Source organism: Hoplias malabaricus, chromosome 2, assembly GCF_029633855.1.
Source record: "Hoplias malabaricus isolate fHopMal1 chromosome 2, fHopMal1.hap1, whole genome shotgun sequence".
Classification (NCBI taxonomy): domain Eukaryota; kingdom Metazoa; phylum Chordata; class Actinopteri; order Characiformes; family Erythrinidae; genus Hoplias; species Hoplias malabaricus.
Window position 1 is genome coordinate 52,813,852 of NC_089801.1, and position 24,238 is coordinate 52,838,089.

The window sequence follows — 24,238 nt, forward strand, 5'->3', positions numbered from 1 at the left end:
ATATCCATATAAGCGGGCAAAATTGTTTCTATATTATCTGTGTTCTTGTTGTTTCGCAGTTCACCGGTTTCTATGCCAACGCGAACATTTCTGAGCTTTGGCGTAACGTTAATGTAAACTGGTCACCTTGAGGCAACGGAGGCTACACCCCAGAAATCAACAGCAGCTTACGTTCGGGTTTTCGGGGAAAGATTAAGACGTTACAAAACACTGAACGAACGTGAACGGCCTTAAAACTCATTTATTAAAAAATATTTATAAGCTTTTCTACGGCGTTTCACCAACATGTCGTTGTTAAACATGAAGCTGTGGCTTGTTTTTAGACTGCTGGCGCAGATAAAGAGAATACAACAGTTAACGTACTGACCATTTACAGTCGTGTTAAATACAAAGAAACAACCAAAAACTGCTTGGGTTAGGAATATTGTGATTATGGCCCACGGGATATTAGTCTAATAATGCTGTTACGAAATTTTAATTCCTGAAAATCTTTATACGTGAAGTATGTTCTACAGCATACAAAGTGATTTAGTATATTTTACACTGACTGTATGCCACCAAGGAGCAAAGAGTCGTGTTTTCGCGTAGGAAAACCAACCGTTAACTATTAACCTTACAGAAACTGAACCACCCATAGCTTACGCTACACTGACCCAGAGGAAACCAATGTAACGCTAGACAGATGAATCACAGCCTTTTCTGTGAGTGCAATAAATAAATTAATAATAATAATAGAAAACTGGAATTGCCCCTCAGACTCGTCGACGGTCTCGGCTGGTGTGCGAAGAATTGCGCAGTTGTGGCTTTAAATACAGTCGAGGATAAATTTAGTAATGTTCGTGTGTTTGAAGTGGGTGTGAGGAGTAATGAATTTTCCCCGTTTTTTAAAATGTTGGTGGAAAATTACAGGTTATTTGGCAGAGTAACGAAGACATGAAGGAACTGTCCAGGAACAGGGACACTTCCCATCTATCCGAGCCATGTTTTTCGGTCAAAGGAGCAAGGAACATATTTTGCCGTCAACATGTTTCCTACATGTCGTGGGTTGGGAGAGTTGGATGTAGCCAGACAGAAGCAAGATGGCGGAGAGGAACCGCAGTAACTGCTCCTCAGTTCAATAGAGCTGTGTCTGAGGAAAGCCAGACGTATTTATAGTCGACTAAGCTATCTTTACGAATACTTACAAGGTTTCTAGGAAAACCCATCTAACACGCCGTTATTCTTGAGCAGGACAAGAGGCTGACAGCTGAGTTATGCCCATCAGTATTGTTCCTTAGACCCCGAGGATCCCTGCCATCCCCCTTGGCCTCTAAAAACACCCAGGCCATAATTCTTTTTTGTCTTCTTGCCGCAGTCAATGCTTGATTTTGTTCACTCTTCACATTATCACTAGCAAACAGTTTCATTGTGATAGTGTTTTCAGTGTAACTGTCTGCTCTCTTGTTCATAGGCCCTGACTCCCTTTCACTAGCTGATAAGAGAGTCAGAGTGCATATTGGTATATAGCCCACATTTCTGTGACCTTCAGATTAAATGGATAAATTAGGGATGCACCAGTGTGGAAATTATGAGTCAATTCCAATATCCAATATTCCAATAATATCTAATATTATTATTTATGCATGTGTTGATACCAGTGTAATGCCTTATTAAAATGACTGGATTACTGTTATGGAGAAAAGCAGCGTTTATTTTTATATGGTTATAAATGCACTAATGAGTTAGAAGGCCAAAATTTTAGCCCCAGAGCCCAGCATCATATGAACACTCCTTTTTATGCAAATACAAATAGCATTAATTATTGATGTGGAATATGTGCCATATCTAAGAATGTCCAATGCCAACATGTTTTTCAAAACAAATGTTTGCCAATGTTGATATGATTCCAGTATAATTTCGCATACATAATATAAAGATTGTTATAGATTGTTACCCATTGTCACAATTCTCTGGCAAGAAACACTGATGTTGAAATATATATATATATCATTTAGTATTCACGCTGCAAAAAATGTTATCTCAAAAAATGAAATGTAGTCAGCATATCAAACCGAACATTCTATTTGTAGATAATATTTATGGGGCTATTTCTTTTGGTGGATAAAATGCCTGCTTCAGGAATAGTTTCATTGAAAACTGTCAGTCTTTTGTCCAGAAAAAAAGGAATATAATCTGCCTAAACAATGATAATATTACCTAGGAAATTAAAAAAAAAAAAAAAAATAAGTAAAACATTGTATTGTCACATATTGAGGAAACGTCAAAATTAGCTATTTTATGATATACTTTAACTAGATGTAGGTGGTTTTACTTGCCGAGTTTTTATTTATTTTTTTATAAGTAGCTTTTTGCAATTCAATCTTTTATTGTGTTGAAGGGCATTAGATGTAAGAACAGAATTATGGACAGAAGTAATATAAAGTTACCTAACATGACTGTGAATGTGAAGTGTACTGGTAAATAATTACAGCTTGTCAAAATGTCTGCGTTTCCCACACAGGGATTATGTTAAGTCTGCATTGTAGTAGTGATTCACAGCAGAAAATCACTTTTAGTCTAGGATTAGATCTAAGCCTGAGAAACGAGCCCTTACAGCGGAATTCTGTTGAGTCAAAAAAGGGTCAGAAATGATTTTGTGGTTGTAAAATGTTATTCATAAATGCAATAACATGCAGTTGTATTTAAGAAAATACATACACGATAAAACTAAATGCGTACATGAAATGGCATGTGACAACATCAAACATTAATGGAATACATCAGTTCAATACAACATGTTCAAATGTAGCGAATTTTCAAATATGTGAAAAAGTGTGCTGTTTTTATGTAAAATGTTTTGTATGTGTAATTCTGAACACACGGCTCATTTTCTGTTGCAAGTACAGGTTTATAATCCTAATATGATGGCAAATTAATTGAAAGCTATGAAACAGTATTTTCATTATTAGCCTACTGCATAATTCAGTTGTTATTCTGTAACTAGAGTCACTCAGATTTAATTTTCTGAGGGGAGAACACACTTTGTAGAGAAATTGGCCAACTCTGATTTCTTGGTGGTGAAAGCAGCCAGAGACCAATGTGTCTATAAACAAATATCACTGTTATTCTTATAGCTATCCAAACGTATCACTCAATGTATCTACTTATTTTTTTTTTATTTTAATGTAATGATTTCTGCAAGAACCACCCTGCCATAAATGTTTTCAAAATATTTTTTAGATTAAATAAAATTGTTTAAACAAAAAAAAAAAAAAAGCCAGAATCTTAGTCATCAGACATCATATTGGTAAATATTTCATGATTTTTTGAGGTAACTTTGTGAGACATCAGATTTCTGTGACATGCGAATAAGTTTCCTCTAACAGTATGACATTAGAATAGTCAAGATTGAACATTATAATCTGGATATGAACAAGTACATAATTTGTCAACGTTTATTTAGTATTTTGACCTTCAATGTTGTTATTACATTTGTTCTGTGATTGGAAATACAATTTCTGGCTTTGTGCTGCCTGCTCCACGCTCTCCTTCTTGTGTTTTCTTTTCAGTTAGCCTTGTGCTGCACTGCTGTTCATCCCCTTTATTCTGAACTGCAGCTCTGTAAAGGTCACATTACCTACAGTGGAATGGAAACCATTCAGAGCTGACCACTGTGAAAAAGCCCTGCACTGAATAGAGAGCTTTGTTTGTGCACAACATGGCCTGTCAGCAGGTGAGGGATGTTGTGTCTGGAGAGAAGAGCAGCACCATAGATTCCTATGTGATGTGGGTGTGGGGTGGTTGGTGGGGGGCGTAGGTGGCCAGCTGGCCAGGATTCAACCTCTGTATATCAGCACGAGATCTGTGGCCACGTGCAGGTGGAGCTCAATTTAGATGCCCTGAGGGGAAGCTAGAGACCCCCCCGCTGGCTGCATGATGGGCTAGATGATGAGATTCACATCTAATGCATATCCTCTGGACTTGCTGCCGTGGCAACGGAGTAATTGGTGAGTGGACAATTTATAATGAGGAAGCAGTCAACTGCATGGACATATTGTGACTGATGGGTTTTTGGGGTGGGGAATATCGCCTTTGACCTTAGCAGCTAGCTATGTGCAGGAAGTGTGATTAGTACTGTGTTCAGTTGGCCCCAGGGGACCGCTCCCAGGAGGAATCCACTGATGCAGTAACCTTGGCACCATGATGTGACCTCACTACAGGTAGCAGCCTGATGAATGCACATTAAGCCTTTGAAAAATAGCACTGATTTCTGTATCTTTACAGTTCGTAGATTTTGCAAAAAATCCTCAACGCAGTGTCCTTCAGTGATTCTGTACTTGATTTTCATTTATGCATCTAAATATATACACTGAACAACCACTAGGTTATTAGCACCTACCTTGTATCTCCATTTATTCTTTATTTTATAAGCTCCTCTGACCAAACAGAAGCACTTTGTAGTTATACAATTACAGACTGTAGTCCATCTGTTCTGTAAATACTTTCTTAACCACATTCCACAGTGTTTTTTTAATGGTCAAGACCCCTGTAGGACCACCACAGAGCAGGTATGATTCGGGTAGTGGATCATTGAGAGGACAGCAAGTGGAAACAGGGTTTAAATACTCAAGCAGCATTGCTGTGTCTAATCCACTCATACCAGCACAACACACACTAACACATCAGAAAGTATGCAGAGGAACAGGTTTACTACAGTCTGTAATTGTAGTAATACAAAGTGCTCCTATATGGTCAGTGGAGCTGATAAAATGGACAGTGAATGTAGATACAAGGGAGGTGTTTTTAATCCAATCATTTAGTGTATACTAATTATGTGTTTTGTGGTTTTTTGACATTTTAATCATTGTGAAGATTTCGACTTGCACTTATAAACAGTTTTGTTTTTGCCATTGCTTTGGATATTACATCATGTCGCAATGCATACTGGGCAAGGTTTGCTTCTGAAGTGGACATAAGTGTTGACTCATTCCCTCGCCCCTCTGAGGGCTCTTTAAAAAACCTTCACTTCAGTTAATTCAGTAATGGAACGGCCCTTAAGATGGCGTCAAGGATTCCCCCGAGAGGAAGTGGCTAGGAAAAGTGAGCAAGAGTAAGTTTCAGAATTGAAACGTCCAGATACAGATGTAGACATTCAGAAGCTCAAAAATTGGATTACTATACTTAAATCATGAAATCTCAATTTTTTGTATGATTATGAAAATACACCAGTAAATAAATGTGACTGAATGTTCACCTCAGCAATTTCATTGATCCCAAATCAAAAGCACAGAAAAGAATATATTGTATATCCACATATGTGACACAAATTTTTATCTGTGTCACACCTCTTTGTCTACGGCTCCTCCTTTCTTATGCCTCTGCCCTCAGCCACCAAGGTTGTTGCAGCACCAAGGCCATCCCTTGATGCCCAGCACCCAGGCTATAATTAGTGCTGCCCCAGGGAAGCATGTTGGAGCTGGGGCACTGCCTTATATTCCTGCCTCTGCTCTCATTTCTCTCTTTTTTTTTTCAAACCTTCCTCTGATACTGTAACTACAAATGCTTCTTTGCTGCATTACCAAATCCTATTTATGTTGCTGATGTAAGGAGTAGTGTAGGATGTGCTGTCATGAGAGTCTGATGAAGCAAGATTTAGATACAGGTTACTATGAAATTCGTGTATTTGAATAGTTCTGGTCGGGTTTTGTTTTTCATACCAATATATCATATACAAAAAATGACTAAATAACTTAAGAGCCTGGCACAGACCAGCTGTAAATGTCTGTTTTGGAGCCTTGGTATGTGTTTTTTGAGGACTTGGTAAGTGTGCCTAATTTTAGGCTACTTGTGACGGGGTGGAGTGGGAGACACTTGCAGACCAGGCAGAGCTATTTTTGGTTCTCCTTCCTCTTCCGTGTCTAGGGAAGACTTCCTCTGTTTGTTTAACCATAGGAGATGCTGACAAAAGGTGCTGGATAAACTCTGCTTTCTGCACCCAAGATGCATGTGTGCATATACACCAATCAACCGTAACATTGTAACAACCTCCTTGTTTCTATACTCACTGTCCATTCTCTAAGCTCCACAGACCACACAGGAGCACTTTGTAGTTCATCAATTACAACCTTTCGTCCATTTGTTGCTCTACATCCATTGTTTACCCAGATGCATCCTCTTCTTCATTAGTCAGGATCCCCACAGGGCAGGTATGGTTTGGGTGGTGGATCATCCTCAGTGTTGCAGTGACACTGACGTGTTGTGCTGGTACAAGTGGATCAGACACAGCAGTGCTGCTTTAGTTTTTAAACACTGTGTTCACTCACTGTCCACTCTGGTTAGACACACCTCCTTTGTTGGTCCACCTTCTAGCTGTAAAGTCAGAGACAGTAGCTCATCTGTTGTTGCACAGTTTGTATTGGTCATCTTGTTGTTCTCGGTGGTTGGGGGACTATTCTCAGTCCAGCAGTGACACTGATGTGTTTTAAAACTCCAGTAGCACTGCTGTGTCTGATCCACTCGTACCTTCACACCACATGCTAACACACCACCACCACGTCAGTGTCACTGCAGTTTCAAGAATGATCCAGCACACAAATCATACCAGCTCTGGGGGTCTTGACCATTGTAGAACAGGGTGAAATGGGGAGAACAAAGTGTGCAGAGTATCAAATGGACAACTGTCTGTAATTGTAGCACAACAACATTCTCCTGTGTGGTCAGTGGTGCTGAGAGAATGGACAGTGAGTGTAGAAACGAGGTGATCATAATATTATAGTTGGTCCGTATATACGAGGTTGAGGAAAAATGGCAACAAGGAAGCATGAACGTAACAAGATTTTTATCAGCAATACTGCAAAATAGCTTAAGATCTTTGTAGATATTTCCAGCTGCAACTAATGAGTGTTTCCATAATTATCTAATGTACTGGCTATTATTTGATTAGCAAGCTTATCAGACCATTAGGCCTTAAGAGCACTGCCATCATTTTCTCGGAGCAATTTATTAAGTCATTCCTTGATTTGTGATGGAGTGAAACAGTAGGACATCCAAATGCTGCTTGTGGTATATTGCAATTTATTGGAATTAACACTTATTTCACATGAATGTTCGAGCATTATGGACTACATTATTTATCCATTATAAGTGGTGTAGTTTGTTTCCCTACTCCGCCTTGCAGGAGAATCAGAAAATTAACAGAAAATCTAGTGAGTTACTTTGGCTTAAAACCAAGTAATTCAGAGCAAAAATAGCTTCAGTTAAGAGTCAGAAACAGCATGTATCAGTCCAAACATCTCTCTGCACCAGTGCACCAAAAGGTTGATTTATGTTTCATCAAGGTCAGGCAGCGGGCAGTTAGTCACTTCAGGGAAATGGAAATATATTCCCTAAAGACAGCATATTGCTCTCCATCACCTCTCCTTCCACCTTTTTTCATCTGGTAGATCAGCATCTCTCAATTTCAAAACCATCGTTAGAGATGGGCCCAATCTGATCCTTTATAGGTAGAAAGTAAGAGACAGATAATAAAGAGTAAAAAAAAAAGGATTTTGGGACGCTTGCATTCTTGTGTAGATGTGGGTATTTTTGAAAACACTGTTGGTGTGGCAGTAGATATGTTTAAAAACTTGAAGAAGAAACAAGCTCTTGTATCAGAATCTGTATCAATATCTATGGCTCAGAACTGAAAAAATGTGGATTGGCCCATCACTAACTCTTGTACAAACACTGCTAATGTATTTGAGATCTCTTCGTATCACTATAGGCAGATATTGGCTTAATTTTGACATTCAAGATTTGAATCAATAAAACACTTTTTATATAATTCTGAGGATGTCCCCTCACCATTTGCTAGCTCTCCAGTCTGTTTGTTTGCTGGAAACTGCTCTAATGTGGTTGTAAAGCCCCAGTCTCAGTAAATGGCTAATAAAAACCAAGGGTCTCTATTTAATAGCTAGGCTATTTTCCTCTCTGCTCATGGCAGAGAAAAGGCACCTGGAGCTTTTTAGATGAGACCTCCAAACTTTGAAAATTGTGAAAAGAGTTGAGGATATTGCCTTATTCCTGCTCCATAGGTGGGTAATATTTACTTATTTTTGCTGTTTCAGATTACGTAAGGTGGAACCGACTAAATATGGGAAAGTGCTAACTACATGAAAGTAAACACAGGTTGCAAGTGCTACAAAATGAAACAACTTGGTTTACAAATGAGTTTTTGTGGTAATTCAAACAGTGAATAAAAGCATCCAGAAATGTTAAACCTCAACCACGTTCAAACAACAGCTGTTTTCTTTCCTCAAACATACAGTTTCGCTTTAAAAGTCAAAGAGTTTCTGGATATTAACAAACCAGAGAGAACAGCACTTTCGCAGAATCGTCAAAGTTGCCTATAAAAATAGTTACGGTTATTTTAAACTGATTTTTAATGAAGTAATTACTGGACACTGGAAGAATAATATATTTGGGGCAGTTATGGGTTACTGCAATTTTTTTGCATTAAACCTTTGTATGTGACCACATTATAGCCTTATGTTTGAGAGGTATATAATGCTAACATTAAGGTACATTTTTAACAATACATTCATTTAACAATAACAGTCTTCATATACAGATCTCAGGCTAGACTCCATATTTGAGCACTCACCTTTAAATACCACAGGGACCAAATAAAGATCTCACCCTCAAACATTGCAATGGGACCACCACTGGAACAAAACAAAATAAGCAAATACCAGCCTCTCCCAAATGGGACTGCTGGGGGTGGGATAATAGATGGATTGTTGAGCGCCGTCATGGCAATTGAGTGGGGGGTTGGTGTGGCAACAGCCAGTGTTTAGGAGCAGACATCTTCACTGTCTTTGTGGTGGTGGTGGTGTTGGGATTGAACGTGTGCTGGTGCAGTGCAGGCTGGAATGTTGGCAGGCAGGGTGTAAGGGAAATGAGGAAGGCTGCCCTGTAATCACTGCAACACACACACCCTAAGGATCCGGTCCCAGTGACTAGGAGCGGATATTATTTCACACACACACACTCATCTGTGTGCTTTCAGGCGGCACAGAGAGAAGGTTTATTAGAACCGCTTATGATTAAGTCCTCTATCTGTCTCACACAGACACGCCTTCAAACCCTTCTCTCTGTGTCCACCATTTTATTTGCAGTTTTTGTACCTAATGGCAGCTTGTTTGTTTTCTGTAAGCAATTTACATTCCTGTAGTCTCGTAAATCCCAAAAATGTTATGTACTTCACATTTTGCACATTAGTAAGATCTTCAGTTCGAAACTAGAAATTTGTATCACTTGATACAGTTTTAATATTTGAAAAAAAAATTTAAATTAGGTACTTTTTCCAGTGGAGATTTTCAGGCCTACAACAAATCTAAACGTATGCTGTCAGGTTCAAAATGCTCAAACTACCCCATACTACCCCACAGCTAGAAATGCACAGCATGAATTAATGACATGCCACAATACGAATGTTAGAGGTGTTACAGAATTGGATCACATTCATGCTTTACATTCTGATATCAGCCCAATAAAGGTCCCTAGTGTCAGATTGATGCTATCTCTAGTACTGACCTAACACTTTTGCTCATCTTGATAGCTTTCATTGTACTTGCTTCACACAAACAGTTTTTGCTCAGCATAATATTGACTTACACTGGGCATGTCTTGTGAAATTGCAAGCATCAGATTAAAGAAACAGTTTTGTTATTGCGCATGAGACTTCTGAATTATAGATTAGACTAGATTTTTGCTGTTTTAAGAGAGCAGTAACTCATTTACATGCAGCGCAAAATTATGTGCTAGCTTTTGCCATGAATAAAATTCAATCAGTTTCCCAAATCCCTGTGGTATAAATTTGAGAATACACAAATATTCCATTATTTGCCAAAAATGGCTGAAGCCCTAAGAATGTTATTTGGGACAGTCCTACATGAATGTATAATTAAGCAATAAAAATGTGTAAAATTCACTTCCTCAAGATTTGTGGATGTAATGTTATGTGGAATATGGAAAAAATACCTTGACTGTTAAGAGTTTTAAAAACTAGCACAAAAAGGAATCGTGACAAAATCGAGATTGTGATCCTGCAACAGAAATCGTGATTATGTATTTTTGCCATATCACCCACCCCTACTTCCATGTATTGTTTTGTTCTGGCTCTGGTATTGGTCCGACGTGAAAGACTGCCTACACACGTCATTCCAAAATAGCAGGACTTGTGGTCCTTTTCCGTGTCAGTTAAGTTTCTTGTCCTGCAATAGTAGGGTGTTCTTGGCCATGTTAAGAGGTGATAGGTACCAGACTCTCCCTAGAGAGTCTACCTTACACTATCACTATGACATATGATTTGGACATCATGCTATGAATAAAAGTGTAGAACAACCTAAGGGCAAAATATCATCGCCTCCGAAAAAACCTGCCATCAGGAAAAGGGAACCAGGCAGAAAAAAACTGCCTCTGTTGTATTAGTTTCTTTCCTTGTTTCACGTGTAAATAATGTTCTGTTCCAAATAGTGCCCCTACATAGTCCCTAGAACACTTCATAAATTATAAAACCACTTCACCAGTACATTATGTACTACATGGAGTGGGCAAAGATATTTGAGATTCAGCCATAGTGTTTTAGTGCTCTAATTGCAGAGCGATGCAGACAAGTGGAAACAAAATTCATAGGGCACTTGCACAGGCTACGTTGTTTCACATAAGCATTAATCTGCCTTAATATTATTGAAATCTGTTTAATTTTTTATTTTAGGAATTTTATTGAAATATTGTATTGGTTATATGCTTCTTAAGTTTTTTAAAATTGGCATTGGTAACAGATTTTATATTGGTGCCTTGTCTAGTCTTAACCTCATCGGCTTTCAACCCTCGCATTGACTTCATGTCCTTAGACGGCAGTGTCTTAACTGCTGTGAATAGTAGTCCCTCGCTCTCCCCGTGTTCAATCCCCTAGGCTTTTGGCTTAAGTCTGAAATCCCATCAGTAGCCTTCAGAAGGGTTCCTCCAGCCCCACTATCAGATCATGAGTAGCCTCACAGGGCTGTGAGTCTCCCAGATAGCACAAATTCACAATTAAAAGCAACCCAAGCTTCAGCAGCTCTGGGAGGGGATTACATACTAAAGCTTTTGCATGCAAATGTGATAAATGTGTTTAAAAAAAAAAAAGTGTAGCAGATGGTGGGAAATTCATCTTGGTTGGGCACAAGTGCCCCCTCCCCATCTCCCCCCCTCAGTGACCAATATGTCAGCTTTGGTCAGCTGAGGATAGTGACCAGTGGACAATAATTTACCAGCCTTGTGAAAGTCATAGGACGTCAAACAGGCTAGTGTGTCATATCGGCAAACTGTCTGTGGAGGTTTTATTTGTCAGGTCATTTCTTAGCAGTTGAGCAGCATTTGCTCATCAGACAGAAAGCGTGTCTAATCGTGTGCTTGAATGTATTGCTAATGTATTTGTACCAAGGAAGTTTTCTCATAAATTAACGATTACCTAAAACTGGATGGTTTTGTTTTTAATGACATTTCAGCCATATTGAATGACACCTTTGTCTGCTCTAGTGTGTCTTTTGAATATTTTAAATATTGAAAGGTTTAGATTTCTGACTTCTGGGAATGGGTCTTGGGTCAAAGGGGAGTTTGCCTTTGTACTGGATATGTTAACTCAAGGTTAACTCATTAAACCTCCCTCATTGTTTATTTTCTGGGATGGGGGATTTTTTTTAAATGCCTGAGTGAGATGACCAGTTTCCTTGTAGGATATCTTATCAGTTTTTACTGGCGAAGCACGATATGTCCTTGGCCAGTATCATATTGGGATTTTTTAAAATTATTGTTATTGGTCCAAGATTGGAATTTTAGTCGATAATAGAACCAGTAAGTGCTTTTATTGTGCTTGCACATGATGCCTGTGTCTATTGTGTGACTGTTTTTCTTTATTTTTTTCATTTATTATTATTTTTTATGGTTTTTGCAGAGAATACTCTCTGGTATTAAAGTTTTCCATCGCCTCAATGGACACATTCCCTTAAACTCACTCATCCCCTAATAATATCCCACCTAATAAATTTAAGGATGCAATTAAAAACTAAAAATTGTACAAATACTGAAGAAAAGATTTTCTTTTTAAAACCTATGATAAAAAAGAATTTGTTTTGCTTTAATCCAATGTGAATTTGCTGTTAATTCAAAAAGATAAAATTATCGGTTATTAATATTAGTATTGGCTACACCAAGATGGTAATTATCGGTTATCTTATCAGACCAAAAAATGAATATCTGTGCATTCCTAGTTTTCACATCTAATACAGAGCATTTCTTCGGCAGATAATTTTCAGCACTGGAAATATTATGCCTATTTATCAACAACAGGAAGAATTCAACAGCTATTGCTCTGTTAGTAGTGTCCACCCCAGCAGGTCTGACTCCTGCAGTGTCCATTAGCAGTGAGTAGGCAGAGTTGAAGCTGAGGTCTTGGCCTTTACTTTGTTTGATGCTCTCCAGAGCTTCCACCACAGAGCACAACTCCATGGCTCCATTATGATACCAACGAGAGGGGGCAAAAGAGGTTAGTACATCAGTGAATGGATGAATGGAACCGGCCAGTGTAAAGTTTATGGGCAAGGAGTGGTGTCCGGCTTTGTCCACTTTCGCTCTGTGCAGTTATCTGCTGGGTGTTTTTTTTTTTTTTCTTGCTTTTTCATGGATTGAAATGCAGCGGAGGGGATACTCAAGTGGAGAAAACATTGTATGTTATACAATAATGCTACACAGACCAGTCATAATATTATGACCACCTCCTTGTATCTATACTCATATATTTTTGGAAAAATGTGTTTATCAATAAAGTAAAGGCAACACTCCTCCACATTCAGGCTCCAGCAGTAAAAACGGTGCTCTGCCCACTCCACCCATATTTAGGTTCATCAACATAAAAGTCTTTGTAAATTTTTTTTTTTTTACTAAACTTATGCTACACTGTCAGAAAATTTGTCACCGTACCTTTTGTAGTCTCTGTGGTGGTACCCTCAAGGGTACATATTTGTACCTTTTAATTAGGGGACATAATTGTACCTTATTATAATTGTAGATTTTTAAATTGTGTTGCTTTCATACACCCCATTTAATCTCCAGGACCTTTATTATGTTTTCTTTTTTTGTATTTGACATAGTTCTGTAAGTAAAACTTACAAATATTCACCTCTCCTTCTGGAGAAGAGAATGTAATGTAACACAACTGGACTTTAAAACACTGATGTACCTTTTAAAGGTACATTTACACTTTTAAAAACGGGCTTTTAATGTACCTCTATGGTACCTTTTTTTCTGAGTGTATAGATAAAGGCTATACTCTGCACTGCCCATATTCAGTCTTTCCAGCGCTAAAATCAGCCCCCATCTCTGCTCCCAGAATGCCACCATTCCACCCATATTTGGACTCATTATCATTAAAGTCACACAATGCTGATGCCATTGGCCATTTTGTTAGTTTTATAGTTTAAATTAGACCACCTCCATGATGCTCGGGGTAATCTGGGCATATACTGTGAGTCTTCAGAGAAGTAGCTGTGAGCCCCAGCTCTCTGCTAGGAATGCAGCCTTAATTTAGGGGTTTTTAAAATGGGCGTCAGACACACATTTTTGGAATATGTGCAGAATATTACTACCAAAGCTCCTGACCCCAAAGAATGATGTTTGGGACAGCCATAGACACCCATTTAATGTAGTTAAATGTAAACTGTGTAGTGCAATGACACCAATGAAGGGTTAAATTCTAGAGTTGCATTTCCTAAGTCTGTATCCTGTTGGAGAAATGCCAAGTGTCTTCTTGCTCTCTTCCTGAATTTTAATCACTCAGATTTGATTAGTCCAGCACACACCAAATGTCAGTCACCTATGAGACGATATGCACTCGTGCCCTTTCAGACAGGAGCTATCAGTGATGCTAATCTTCAGTTGGCAAATCGAGCAGTGTCATGTCTTGTTACAGTATTTCAGAAGATGCCTTTCATCCTCATCTCTGAGAGGGATTAAAAGGGAAGCCTTGACTTTCTCTGTGTTAATAGGATAAAGGGATCATTGACGTTGACGCTGATGTTCCTGTAAGAATGTGGCTCTACCATTTCAAGAGCAATATAAAGGAATGACTTTGTTTGCAATGATTGCTAATGATTAATACAAGCAGGAAGCCTCGAGTTAAAGCCTCAGGTAAATCAAATCTGACTATCCATATATGGTTCACAAATCAACACTTAGGGTGGCACGGTGGCGCAGCACGCAGTCACGCAGCTCCGGGGACCTGGAGGTTGTGGATTCAAGTCCCACTCCGGGTGACTGTCTGTGAGGAGTTTGTTTGTTCTCCCCGTTCCTTGTAAATGCAAGAAAATTTCGGTCACATGTTCACTTTTTGCGTAGATAGATGTTTAGTAATCGGTCTGTGTTTACTTTCATGCAGTTAGTGCTCTCCTGAATTTAGAATGAGTTCCTACCTAAATAATCTGAACCAGCAAAAATAAGTCAATATTAGTCACCTATGGAATAAAGCAAAATTCTCATCCATTTTCAGGATTTTCAAAGTTTGAAGGTCTCTGCCCTTTCTCTGCCGTGAGCAGAGTAACAGGTGGCCTAGCATGTATGGGTGACTGACTGAGGAGTTGGTGTGTTCTCCCCGTTTCCGTGTGGGTTTCCTCCAGGTGCTCCAAGTTTCCTCCCACGGTCCAAAACACAGGTTGTTAGGTGGATTGGCGACTCAAAAGTTTCCCTAGGCATAAGTGTGTGTGTGTGTTGTTGTGAAGGACTGGCACCCGCTCCAGGGTGTGTTCCTGCCTTGTGCCCAGTGATTCCGGGTGGGCCCCTGCAAACCAGAGCTGGATAGGTGGACACCGATAATGAATGAATGAATCAATCAATCAACACTTCACTCATAAATGGTAAAAATTGCTAATCTCATCTAGTGTTCCTTTAAAGCAAGTAAGATATAAAAGAATGTAAGTAGTGCAAATGAAGAGGACAATTTTAAACAAACTAAACAAGATTTAAGCAAACCTTAAATAGTAACAATAAACAGAAAGTCAGCGTGCAAAAAATTAGGTAATAAATAAATTACTAGAAACATCAAAACAATAGTTGAGGAATAGCTACAATTATACATAATAATAAATAAAAAAAATGTGTAGCAAAAGCTAGTAAAAGTAAAAGTAGACCATTATAACAGACCAGAATTATATAAATCATATAATCATATGGTATGTATTTTAGTTCTTACTCGCAAACTGCAACTTGTGATTGTCAGACTTCATCCACCCATTTCTTTCATGACCTCTATTTATTTTGTTGGAATGGCAGTGAGTTAGATCTGGGAAATAGCTACAGGACTGGGAGGGATTTGCTGCTTGTTTGCGTGTGAGAATGCTACGAGGGATTTGTAGCTCCACAGGACACTGGCATATGTGTATGATTTTGCAACCTTGAAGGACATAAACAACTAAAGGCCATGCATCACAGTCCTAATGAGTAGCAGTGTGATCTGTCTGATCCCATGTGTTTTAAAGTGTAGCGAATGTGTGTGTGTGTATCAGATGGTTCCGATAGTCCACTCTATTCATGACATGTTGGCCACTTCACAGGCAAACTATTGTCCTGCCTCCAGCACATTCAGTCTCCTAACACGATTAGGGGACATAAAACGTTACCTTGCAACTCTCTCTCTCTTTTCTCCCACCCTCCCTCTGTTTGCTCCTTTTTTGGCAGCACAATGCTGTCTTTCAGAGCCGTTCTTCCTTGGCACTCCACGTCCCCTCACCATTCTCACATAAGAATCATCCATGTGTGAACTAAATATTAGGAGTACAAATAAAGCATTTTCTTGTTTATGTTTTAAAGCATTTTTTACACCAGGAAAAGCTAAGTAGTGTTAAGACATACTATGCTTGTTGTCTTGTTAAAACTAAGCTTTTACCCTGAATAAATAAATAGTTGTTTTTTATATATCAATAAAACATAGTCTTCTTTATCTTTACATAAAATGAACAAAGAAAAAACGGATACTTCTAATTATGCGGGTGTTATAAATACATCCATATCCTGGAGAATTTGTTCAAAGAATATTTCAGAGTCCTATTTCATTTCTTGCTTTTTCTATTGAGAAAATAGAAATCTTAATAAAAAAGCAAAAAAAAAAAAAATAAGTTACAACAACTACAACTTTCTCCTAACCAGAAAATCTCTAAAAATATCCCCTCATTTCCTTTTATAACCTTTGATGTTTTTCTTTTGTGAGCAAATAGAGAGGAAGCCTAGCATGTCTGACTGAGCCACATTTGTTTTTTTTTTTTCACTCATTCACTGACACTGGGGTTTTCATTAACACATTAAACCGGTTTCCAGTGTGCAAATATCTTCTTAATTTAATTTTATGAACCATACTCAGTGCCAAGTGTTGGCTACAGCTCTGGAGTGATTAGCTCTATCAAATTCCTATGCCCCCAACATCATGGCTGAATGCTACTATGAAGCCTTCACTGAATAATAATATGAACTAACATTTAGTAACAATTTTAATATCAAAAGAATAGTTGTTTGAGCAGGTGTCTACAAACCTTCAGTCATAAAGTGGAGTTCTCAGTGCTGCCACCTGTAGTCTGGTGGCAGAATGCACCAATCTGGTTTGTGAATTAACCTTATTGGGGACAGCCAGCAAGAGCTGGTATTCTTTTCTTTTTTCCAATGACATCAGCACTATTCTGACCCAGACAGCAGATTAAGGAAGCAAGGGAGAACATTGGGATATTGTATGCAAGCATGTGTGATTAAATGGCATGTCAGTGTTGGCGGGAAAACAGCTTGCCACTGGATTAATACAAGGAAGGTGTCTGGGGGAGCGATATTCAGGCTTGTCCCAGTTTCTTATTTCACTGTTGGTGCTGAAGTGAATGAGCTCTCCATGACTGGTTCAAAACACTCACAAAACTCTAGTGGATGACATGCCTATGAATCCAGTCAGTGGCACAAAAGGGAGTGTTACATGATGATGGGTGTGTTACTGATATTTTGTAATCCCTCTTATGAGTGCATAGAAAAGGATGAGGAAGTTTCTTTCCCTAAGGCACTGTAAATGGAACATGAGAATTTTAAAATTGAGGAAGGACAGATTATGGAGTTCACTTACAGACATTTTTTTCCTCTTTTCCATGTAATAGCTCTTTAGATCCATTCTATCCTATTCAAATTAGGGCTGGATAATAATTCAATATGTTTGAAGGGCGGCATGCTGGTGCAGCAGGTAGTGTCGCAGTCACACAGCTCCAGGGACCTAGAGGTTGTGGGTTTGATTCCGACTCCGGGTGACTGTCTGTGAGGAGTTTGGTGTGTTCTTGCCGCGTGGGTTTCCTCCAGGTGCTCCAGTTTCCTCCCACGATCCAAAAACACACATTGGTAGGTGGATTGGCGACTCAAAAGTGTCCGTAGGTGTGAGTGTGTGTGTGAGTGAATGTGTGTTGCCCTGTGAAGGACTGGCGCCCCCTCCAGGGTTTATTCTTGCCTGGCGCCCAATGATTCCAGGTAGGCTCTGGACCCCCTGCGACCCTGAATTGGATAAGCAGTTACAGACAATGAAAGAATGAATATGTGTAAATAACAACAATATGCTTATTAAACACATTTATATACATTCTATACATTATTTACAGAATCTGTCATTGACTGACCTTCATTACAGGGCACTGGTGTCAGTTCATTGCACTTAATTTTAAGGTTAAGGTTTAAGTTTAAACATATCAATATTGACAAAGCCAAAGGGTTTATGTTTGATGGTGATGTCATTTCTCTTGTTTGTTCTTGGCTTTTATATTGTTCACATTGATATCGGAATAATCCACCAAAATTAGAAAATATATTGTGATATAATTTTTTTAACATAGTGTTCTGCCCTAATTTAGCTAAATTCTGATCAATTATATTTCTTCTTTTAAAATAATATATATCTAGGTTCATAATTACAGACTGTAGTGTAGTTGCTCAGCATCATTTTATCCCCACTTTTCACCCTGTTTTCAATGTTCAGATTCAACACAGAAGCATAAACTGGCCTTAATAACAGCCAGCACTTCAGTGTCACTGCAGCACTGAGCATGATCCATTACCCAATATATTCTTCTTCTGTCGGGGTCCTAACCTTTGGAGATCTGGGAAAAAGAGGGCAATGTATGCAGAGCAATAAATTGAGTACAGTCTGTTGTTATAGAACTACAATGTGTGTGTGTGCGTTATGGGTGTAAGGGTAAATTGTGATTAAAAAATAAATAAATATAGTAGGTCCCGATCCGATCTTAAAGATCAGTATCACAATTTTACTCATCCGTATCGGATCCTCCAAGGTCTTATTTCATTAGTAGGATGTACAATGATGAGAATGGAGATGTTCATTCCCCATGAGAATACTGGGTTTTGTACGAAACCAAATGCTAGATGTACCATTAGTACTCCAGTAATGTGTTGCCTAAAGGTTGGTTAAAAAGGGTGTAAATCAAATATTCATTTGCCTCCAGGTGCCTTCGGATGAGGGAGCTGGGTTACTGGCAGAGCCACAGGTGGCTATGTTCTGTGGAAAGCTCAACATGCACATCAATGTTCAGAATGGCAAATGGGAACTGGATCCTTCAGGCACCAAGAGCTGCATTGGCACAAAGGAGGGAATCCTGCAGTACTGCCAAGAGGTAAGAGATGTCTGAGGAACAGAGGAGGATAGAGTCTGAAAAAGGGTGGAGACACCAGAGCATAAGCAGGGGAGGACATTGAAGGATATGACGACAGGGCGGGGCATTGTTTTACAGTAACGCACTTGGCTAACACAACGTGACTCAGCTCCTGTTTATTATAAAGAATTGAGAGTTGTATCAGCGGTGTTATAGCTAGAAAACCACAAATATACAGTGTTAGGTTCTGGCCAGGCCAGTTGGAATAGAGGAATATGCATGTGGGTACAATCCAGTGTTATTGGGTATTTCTCTTAAAGACAGCTCTTAGAACAGTGATACTCAATAGGCATAATCTTACTGAGTATCTCCTTTCAAATACATTAAAAACAAAAGAAAGACAGAAAGATAGTCTGAATGTCAAGCCACCAGACAACACAACACTGTGGGTATTCAGTGTCTGCTAGGGCACATGCTAGTTACGCTACTTGTTGTAGTGCACTGCGGGATTGTAATATTGCACCGAATATTCTGCAGTACAACACTGGACACCACTACATAAAGACATAACCCCAGAGTGATGCACTAGATAGCGAAATTGCACAGTTTTGGACACAGCTGTTGTTTTTGGTTCCAGAGTGTTCCATGTTGAAGACGTTCTGCAGCTGGAGAAGTTTTTCGGAGTCTTTAAGAAACCTGTTGTATATAATAAAGGTCATTTAGTCAAGTGCCTTGATTGTTCTCGCCTGCTTTGACGTCAATGCCACAGCATTAAAGCACATTTAAAACAAAGTAGGTCAAGAATATGAGCCATTAAATGCCAATAAATTTGTTATTTATTCTGCAGAAATGTTTGTTAGAAGCAATAAAAATACAACTCAAAGTTGTGCTATGACAATCTTCAGCTTTTGCCTTAAATTATTCTATAGTTATTATTTGTATTGCAGAACTATCCTAATAAAATATCGTAATAAAGTCAAATCAAATTTATTTGTACAGCACTTTTTACAACTGATATTGTCATGGAATTCCAGTAAAAACAAAGTTTTAATATTAAATGTAAAAATGTAAAGAACGTAAAAATCCCCCAGGTGAGCAATCCAGGGCGACAGTGGCAAGGAAAAACTCCCTCAGCTGAGGAAGAAACCTTGGGAGGAACCAAGGCTCACAATGTGGGGAGGGTTAGCCTCTTCTGGTCACCTCTAATCAAAAATATTTGATTTTGATTTGATTCATCTCTTTCTGTTACTTCCAATCCATTCAAAGAGCTTGCAAAACTATCTTCATAATGACAGCAAGCAGTTTGTTGACATGTGCTCTATAAAAATGGGCCATTGCCAGAAATATCTGAAAGGGTAGGCGTTTGGGTTTAACTGGAGGGACATAATAGTATGCTGCAACTACAACTGGAAATAATTTCGGTTTGCTGAGTTGCATCTGCCTTTAGAACAGATCTGTAATGCAGAAAAAATAGTAAGTGAGGCAGTGCTTACATTCAGGTGCTCCATTTAAAGTGGAACAGCAAATTTAAAAAATAAATTGGTGAATCAGGGGCCAACTTAAATCTGGCAGACATATCTAATTTGAATTTATCCTTACAAGGTTTCTGTTTATTTAATGCTGCCACTTTAACAATATAAGCTTATTACTACTAACATTACCTGCTCATAAAAATGTAATTTAATGATTGCCTGCCAGTGCATGGCAAATTCTCATGGCAAGCAACTATATGCATTCATAATGTGAATTAAGTCTAAGCAAATTGATTATAGGCTCATTAAAACACTAACATTTAATAAAATAAATCACATTTTCTGCTACGTAAATACAGGATTGAGAGTGTGCCTGCTGTGGAAAAATATGCAGACCCCTGGGATACCGGATGTATTAATTGTGGTAAAACATAATGCAAGGAAAGAGCTTGAATGTCCAATGGAGGACAATGCAAAGAATTGTAATTGTGTAACTGATAAAGGGGAATTCCTCCCATTTTTAAAGTTTATGTATAATTCAACAATATTGATATGGCTACAAAATCACACACTGGTTACATTTAAAATGGTTAATTTTAAAGAAACCTACCATATCAGACATTTTTTCCACAGTGTTGGTAATTGAATCAGTGATAGCATTATATACAGTGCCATTTTATTTACTATTAAAACCCTACATTTATACGTGTCTCCTGTGCTTTTATGTGTAATGTGGATAGTAGTTCAATAGTCAATGTAAATAAATCAGTTAATGAATAAAAAAAACAATTATAAGACCCTGATAATTACTTCCAATTATGAATGGAATAAAGAAAGATATTTAAGGCCAAAATCTCAGCTTAAAGCTGGCATACAACAAATGTTTCAAGCATCAAACAGCTTATTCACTACAAGCTCGCATTTTAGGAGAGAGTTTTGAGAGTTATTCAGAAATCAGGCTCCTATGACCACTGTGAGAAATGTGGTAGTGTGTAAACCTCTGTAAAATTAAGCATTTTACATGAAATTAAATGAATTAATGTATCTTAACCATTCCATTACATAGGAATGTCCAAAAAAAGAAATGGAATTGAAATAAACATTTGTTGTTTTTCGCAGGTGTACCCCGAGCTGCAGATCACAAACGTGGTGGAGGCCAATCAGCCCGTCAGCATCCAAAACTGGTGCAAGAAGGGTCGCAAGCAGTGCCGCAGTCACGTGCACATTGTGGTGCCCTATCGCTGCCTGGGTATGTGTTTAGATGAAATGAACATTTGAATTCTCATTATGAAATATTTTCATAATTATTATAAAAACCTGTAACCATAGACGTTTTAATAGGTCATCATTTGCTCTACATGATTTTTTGAGTTACAGAGGTAAGTAGAGCTCATAAAATGAGCAATGAGTGTAGAAACAAGGAGGTCTTTTGTATATTTTAGCTGATCTGTGTACAGTACTAATTACAAGGAAGAACGTTCTCATTAGCTAACAATAGGGTTATGAAACACTTGTGTTTGTATTTCAGTCCAGGTGTTTAAAGAGTTTTTGAATTTGGAGGTTAATGGGGGATTACACTTTCTGTTGACAATTGATTTTGCTACAGTGTAAGAGGAAAAGTTTTCCCCAGAAGACCATTCCTGATATGAAATTATGATCTCTCCTTTTGAGATAAAAGAAAACTTTGAAGTTGCACAGCACTGCACTCTAGACATTTTGACACCCTTTTTGTTTAGAATAAGGCTGTCAGTACAGAAAAATAATGCTACAGCACAAGTCCTTATTATTTTTTGTTAGTAATATTTAAGTCAAGCCTTATGCCTTAAGCCTCTTCATAAATTTGAGACTTAATGGTTTAATAATGCAATGTGATTCTTGAAGCACTGAACTCCAGCTGCAGTCCAGTCTTTGTGAATCTCCCCCACGTTTTTGAATGGGTTTAGTTTCACAATCCTCTCCAGGGTGCGGTTTCCCTATTGCTTGCACACTTTTTTCTACCACATCTTTTCCTTCCCTTCGCCTCTCTATTAATGTGCTTGGACACAGAGCTCTGTGAGCAGACAGCCTCTTTAGCAATGGGCTTTTGTGTCATGCCCTGCTTGTGTAAGGAGTCACTGGTTGTCGTTTGGACAACTGTCAAGTCAGCAGTCTTCGCCATGATTGTGTAGCCTACAGAACTGGACTCAGAGACCATTTAAAGGACTTTGCAGGTGTTTTGAGTTAATTAGCTGATTAGAGTGTGGCACCAGGTGTCTTCAATAGTGAACCTTTTCACAATATTCTAATTTTCTGAGATACTGAATTTGGGGTTTTCATTAGCTGTCAGTTATAATCATCAAATTAAAAGAAATAAACACTTAAAATATATCGGTCTGTGTGTAATGGATGAGTATAATATGCAAGTTTCACTTTTTGAATGGAATTACTGTAATAAATCAAATTTTTCATAACCAGCACCTATATATATAATATTGTTTGTGTGTGTGTTGTAGTTGGGGAGTTTGTGAGTGATGCCCTGCTGGTTCCTGACAAGTGTAAGTTCCTGCACCAGGAGCGCATGGACATCTGCGAGAGCCACTTGCACTGGCACACTGTGGCCAAAGAGGTAAGCAGACATCACATATGTCAAATCTGCATATTTTGGGACTATTAAGCTTGAAGAAACTTGGAGCATGTTGCTTAGGATGATATAATATTGAGGTCATGCTGCACACGAGTAATCAAATTACGGCTGGTCAAAATGATTCTAGAGATTGCATAAAAATTCAGTTTTCTCCTTTGATGGACTCACATGAATGCAGATAAGAGGCACTTCCATCATATTATTCTTCATAATTATTGAGTATCTCTCAAGGAATAAGTTGCCTCTGTCAATTCTGCTTATTGGCTCCTTACCATGAGTCATGGCCAAGACATTTTAGTGTTTTATAACTTTAGCCTGGATCTAATCTCACTATTGTTGCTGGAGGCATACCATTTGGCACTGATAGAAGCTCTTTCTTATTGGTAAACAAATAAATGGATCAGATTATCTTGAAGATAATGAAAAGTTATTGAATTTGTCTCGCTCGCTATTATTCCCCCGCTCGCCCTCTCTTTCTGTCTTCAGTCGTGCGGAGACCACACAATGAACCTCCATGATTATGGGATGCTGCTGCCCTGCGGCATTGACCGTTTCCGCGGCGTGGAGTTTGTGTGTTGCCCAGTGGAAACAGAAAGGGAAGCAGACAGCGCAGACATGGAGGAGGATGATTCTGACGTCTGGTGGGGAGGAGCAGAAGCTGATTACTCTGATAACAGGTGCCTACACATTACACACACACTCATTTATTACACATTCTTTTTTTATTATCTCTAGGGCTTGAAAGATTCATTGTTTTGTAGCCTACAAGTTTAAGGTGTGGATGTTTTAAACAGAGCTTGTAAATTACAGGCAGAAGTTACCAGACATCACAAGCAGATCACAAATTTAAACCTCAGAGCTTTCTATAACTGTGAGCACAGAGTGATTATTCCTGTGCACCCTCATGCATGCAGTCGGTTTGTTTTTAGACAGGCGGTCAAATATATATGTCACATCAGGTATAAATCTAGATCTTTCTAAATCTTTTCTAAACCAAACCTAAAGCGAGCTAAATCTTATGAGACCAGCTTCCAACTTTCAAATTGCTGATCTCTGTTTCTGCTTTTTAATTTTAATGAATACAGTTAAACAGATAGAGTGGATCAATAATCTGTGACACTTGATAGGTCCTATTTTTTCCATTGCAATTTAGACCGCCTTCAGATACCAGCTCAGCTATTTCAGTGAGAGATTATGTTTTGTTCGCTTGTCTAAATCCATAAATCCAATCAGGTAAAGAACAAAAACCAATCAGATTAGAGCTTCACTGCTGTTTGTTTTCGAAGAAGGCTGTCCACACCTTTTGTTGTAGATTTATTATGCTGATGAGAACAAAACCTGTGACAGGTGCCATTATCTTTGATATTTAGACATACACCTAGTGCATATACTTTTGGTACTTCATTCTAAATGGTGCTAAAATGGATTCATGAGTAATTCAGCTGATTTAGAACACATCGCTATCATCTTAG

At 38.5% G+C, this 24,238-nt stretch overlaps 1 protein-coding gene across 2 annotated transcripts in view; it reads left to right on the forward strand.

Moving 5' to 3' along the window:
* Positions 1-24,238, forward strand: part of appa (amyloid beta (A4) precursor protein a) — a 43,884-nt gene that overhangs the window by 270 nt on the left and 19,376 nt on the right. For both annotated transcript variants that reach the window (XM_066660106.1, XM_066660107.1), the window contains exons 2-5: positions 18,525-18,692; positions 21,263-21,392; positions 22,636-22,748; positions 23,253-23,443. In XM_066660106.1, the coding sequence (XP_066516203.1) occupies positions 18,525-18,692; positions 21,263-21,392; positions 22,636-22,748; positions 23,253-23,443 (602 nt within the window). The remainder of the gene's footprint in view (positions 1-18,524; positions 18,693-21,262; positions 21,393-22,635; positions 22,749-23,252; positions 23,444-24,238) is intronic.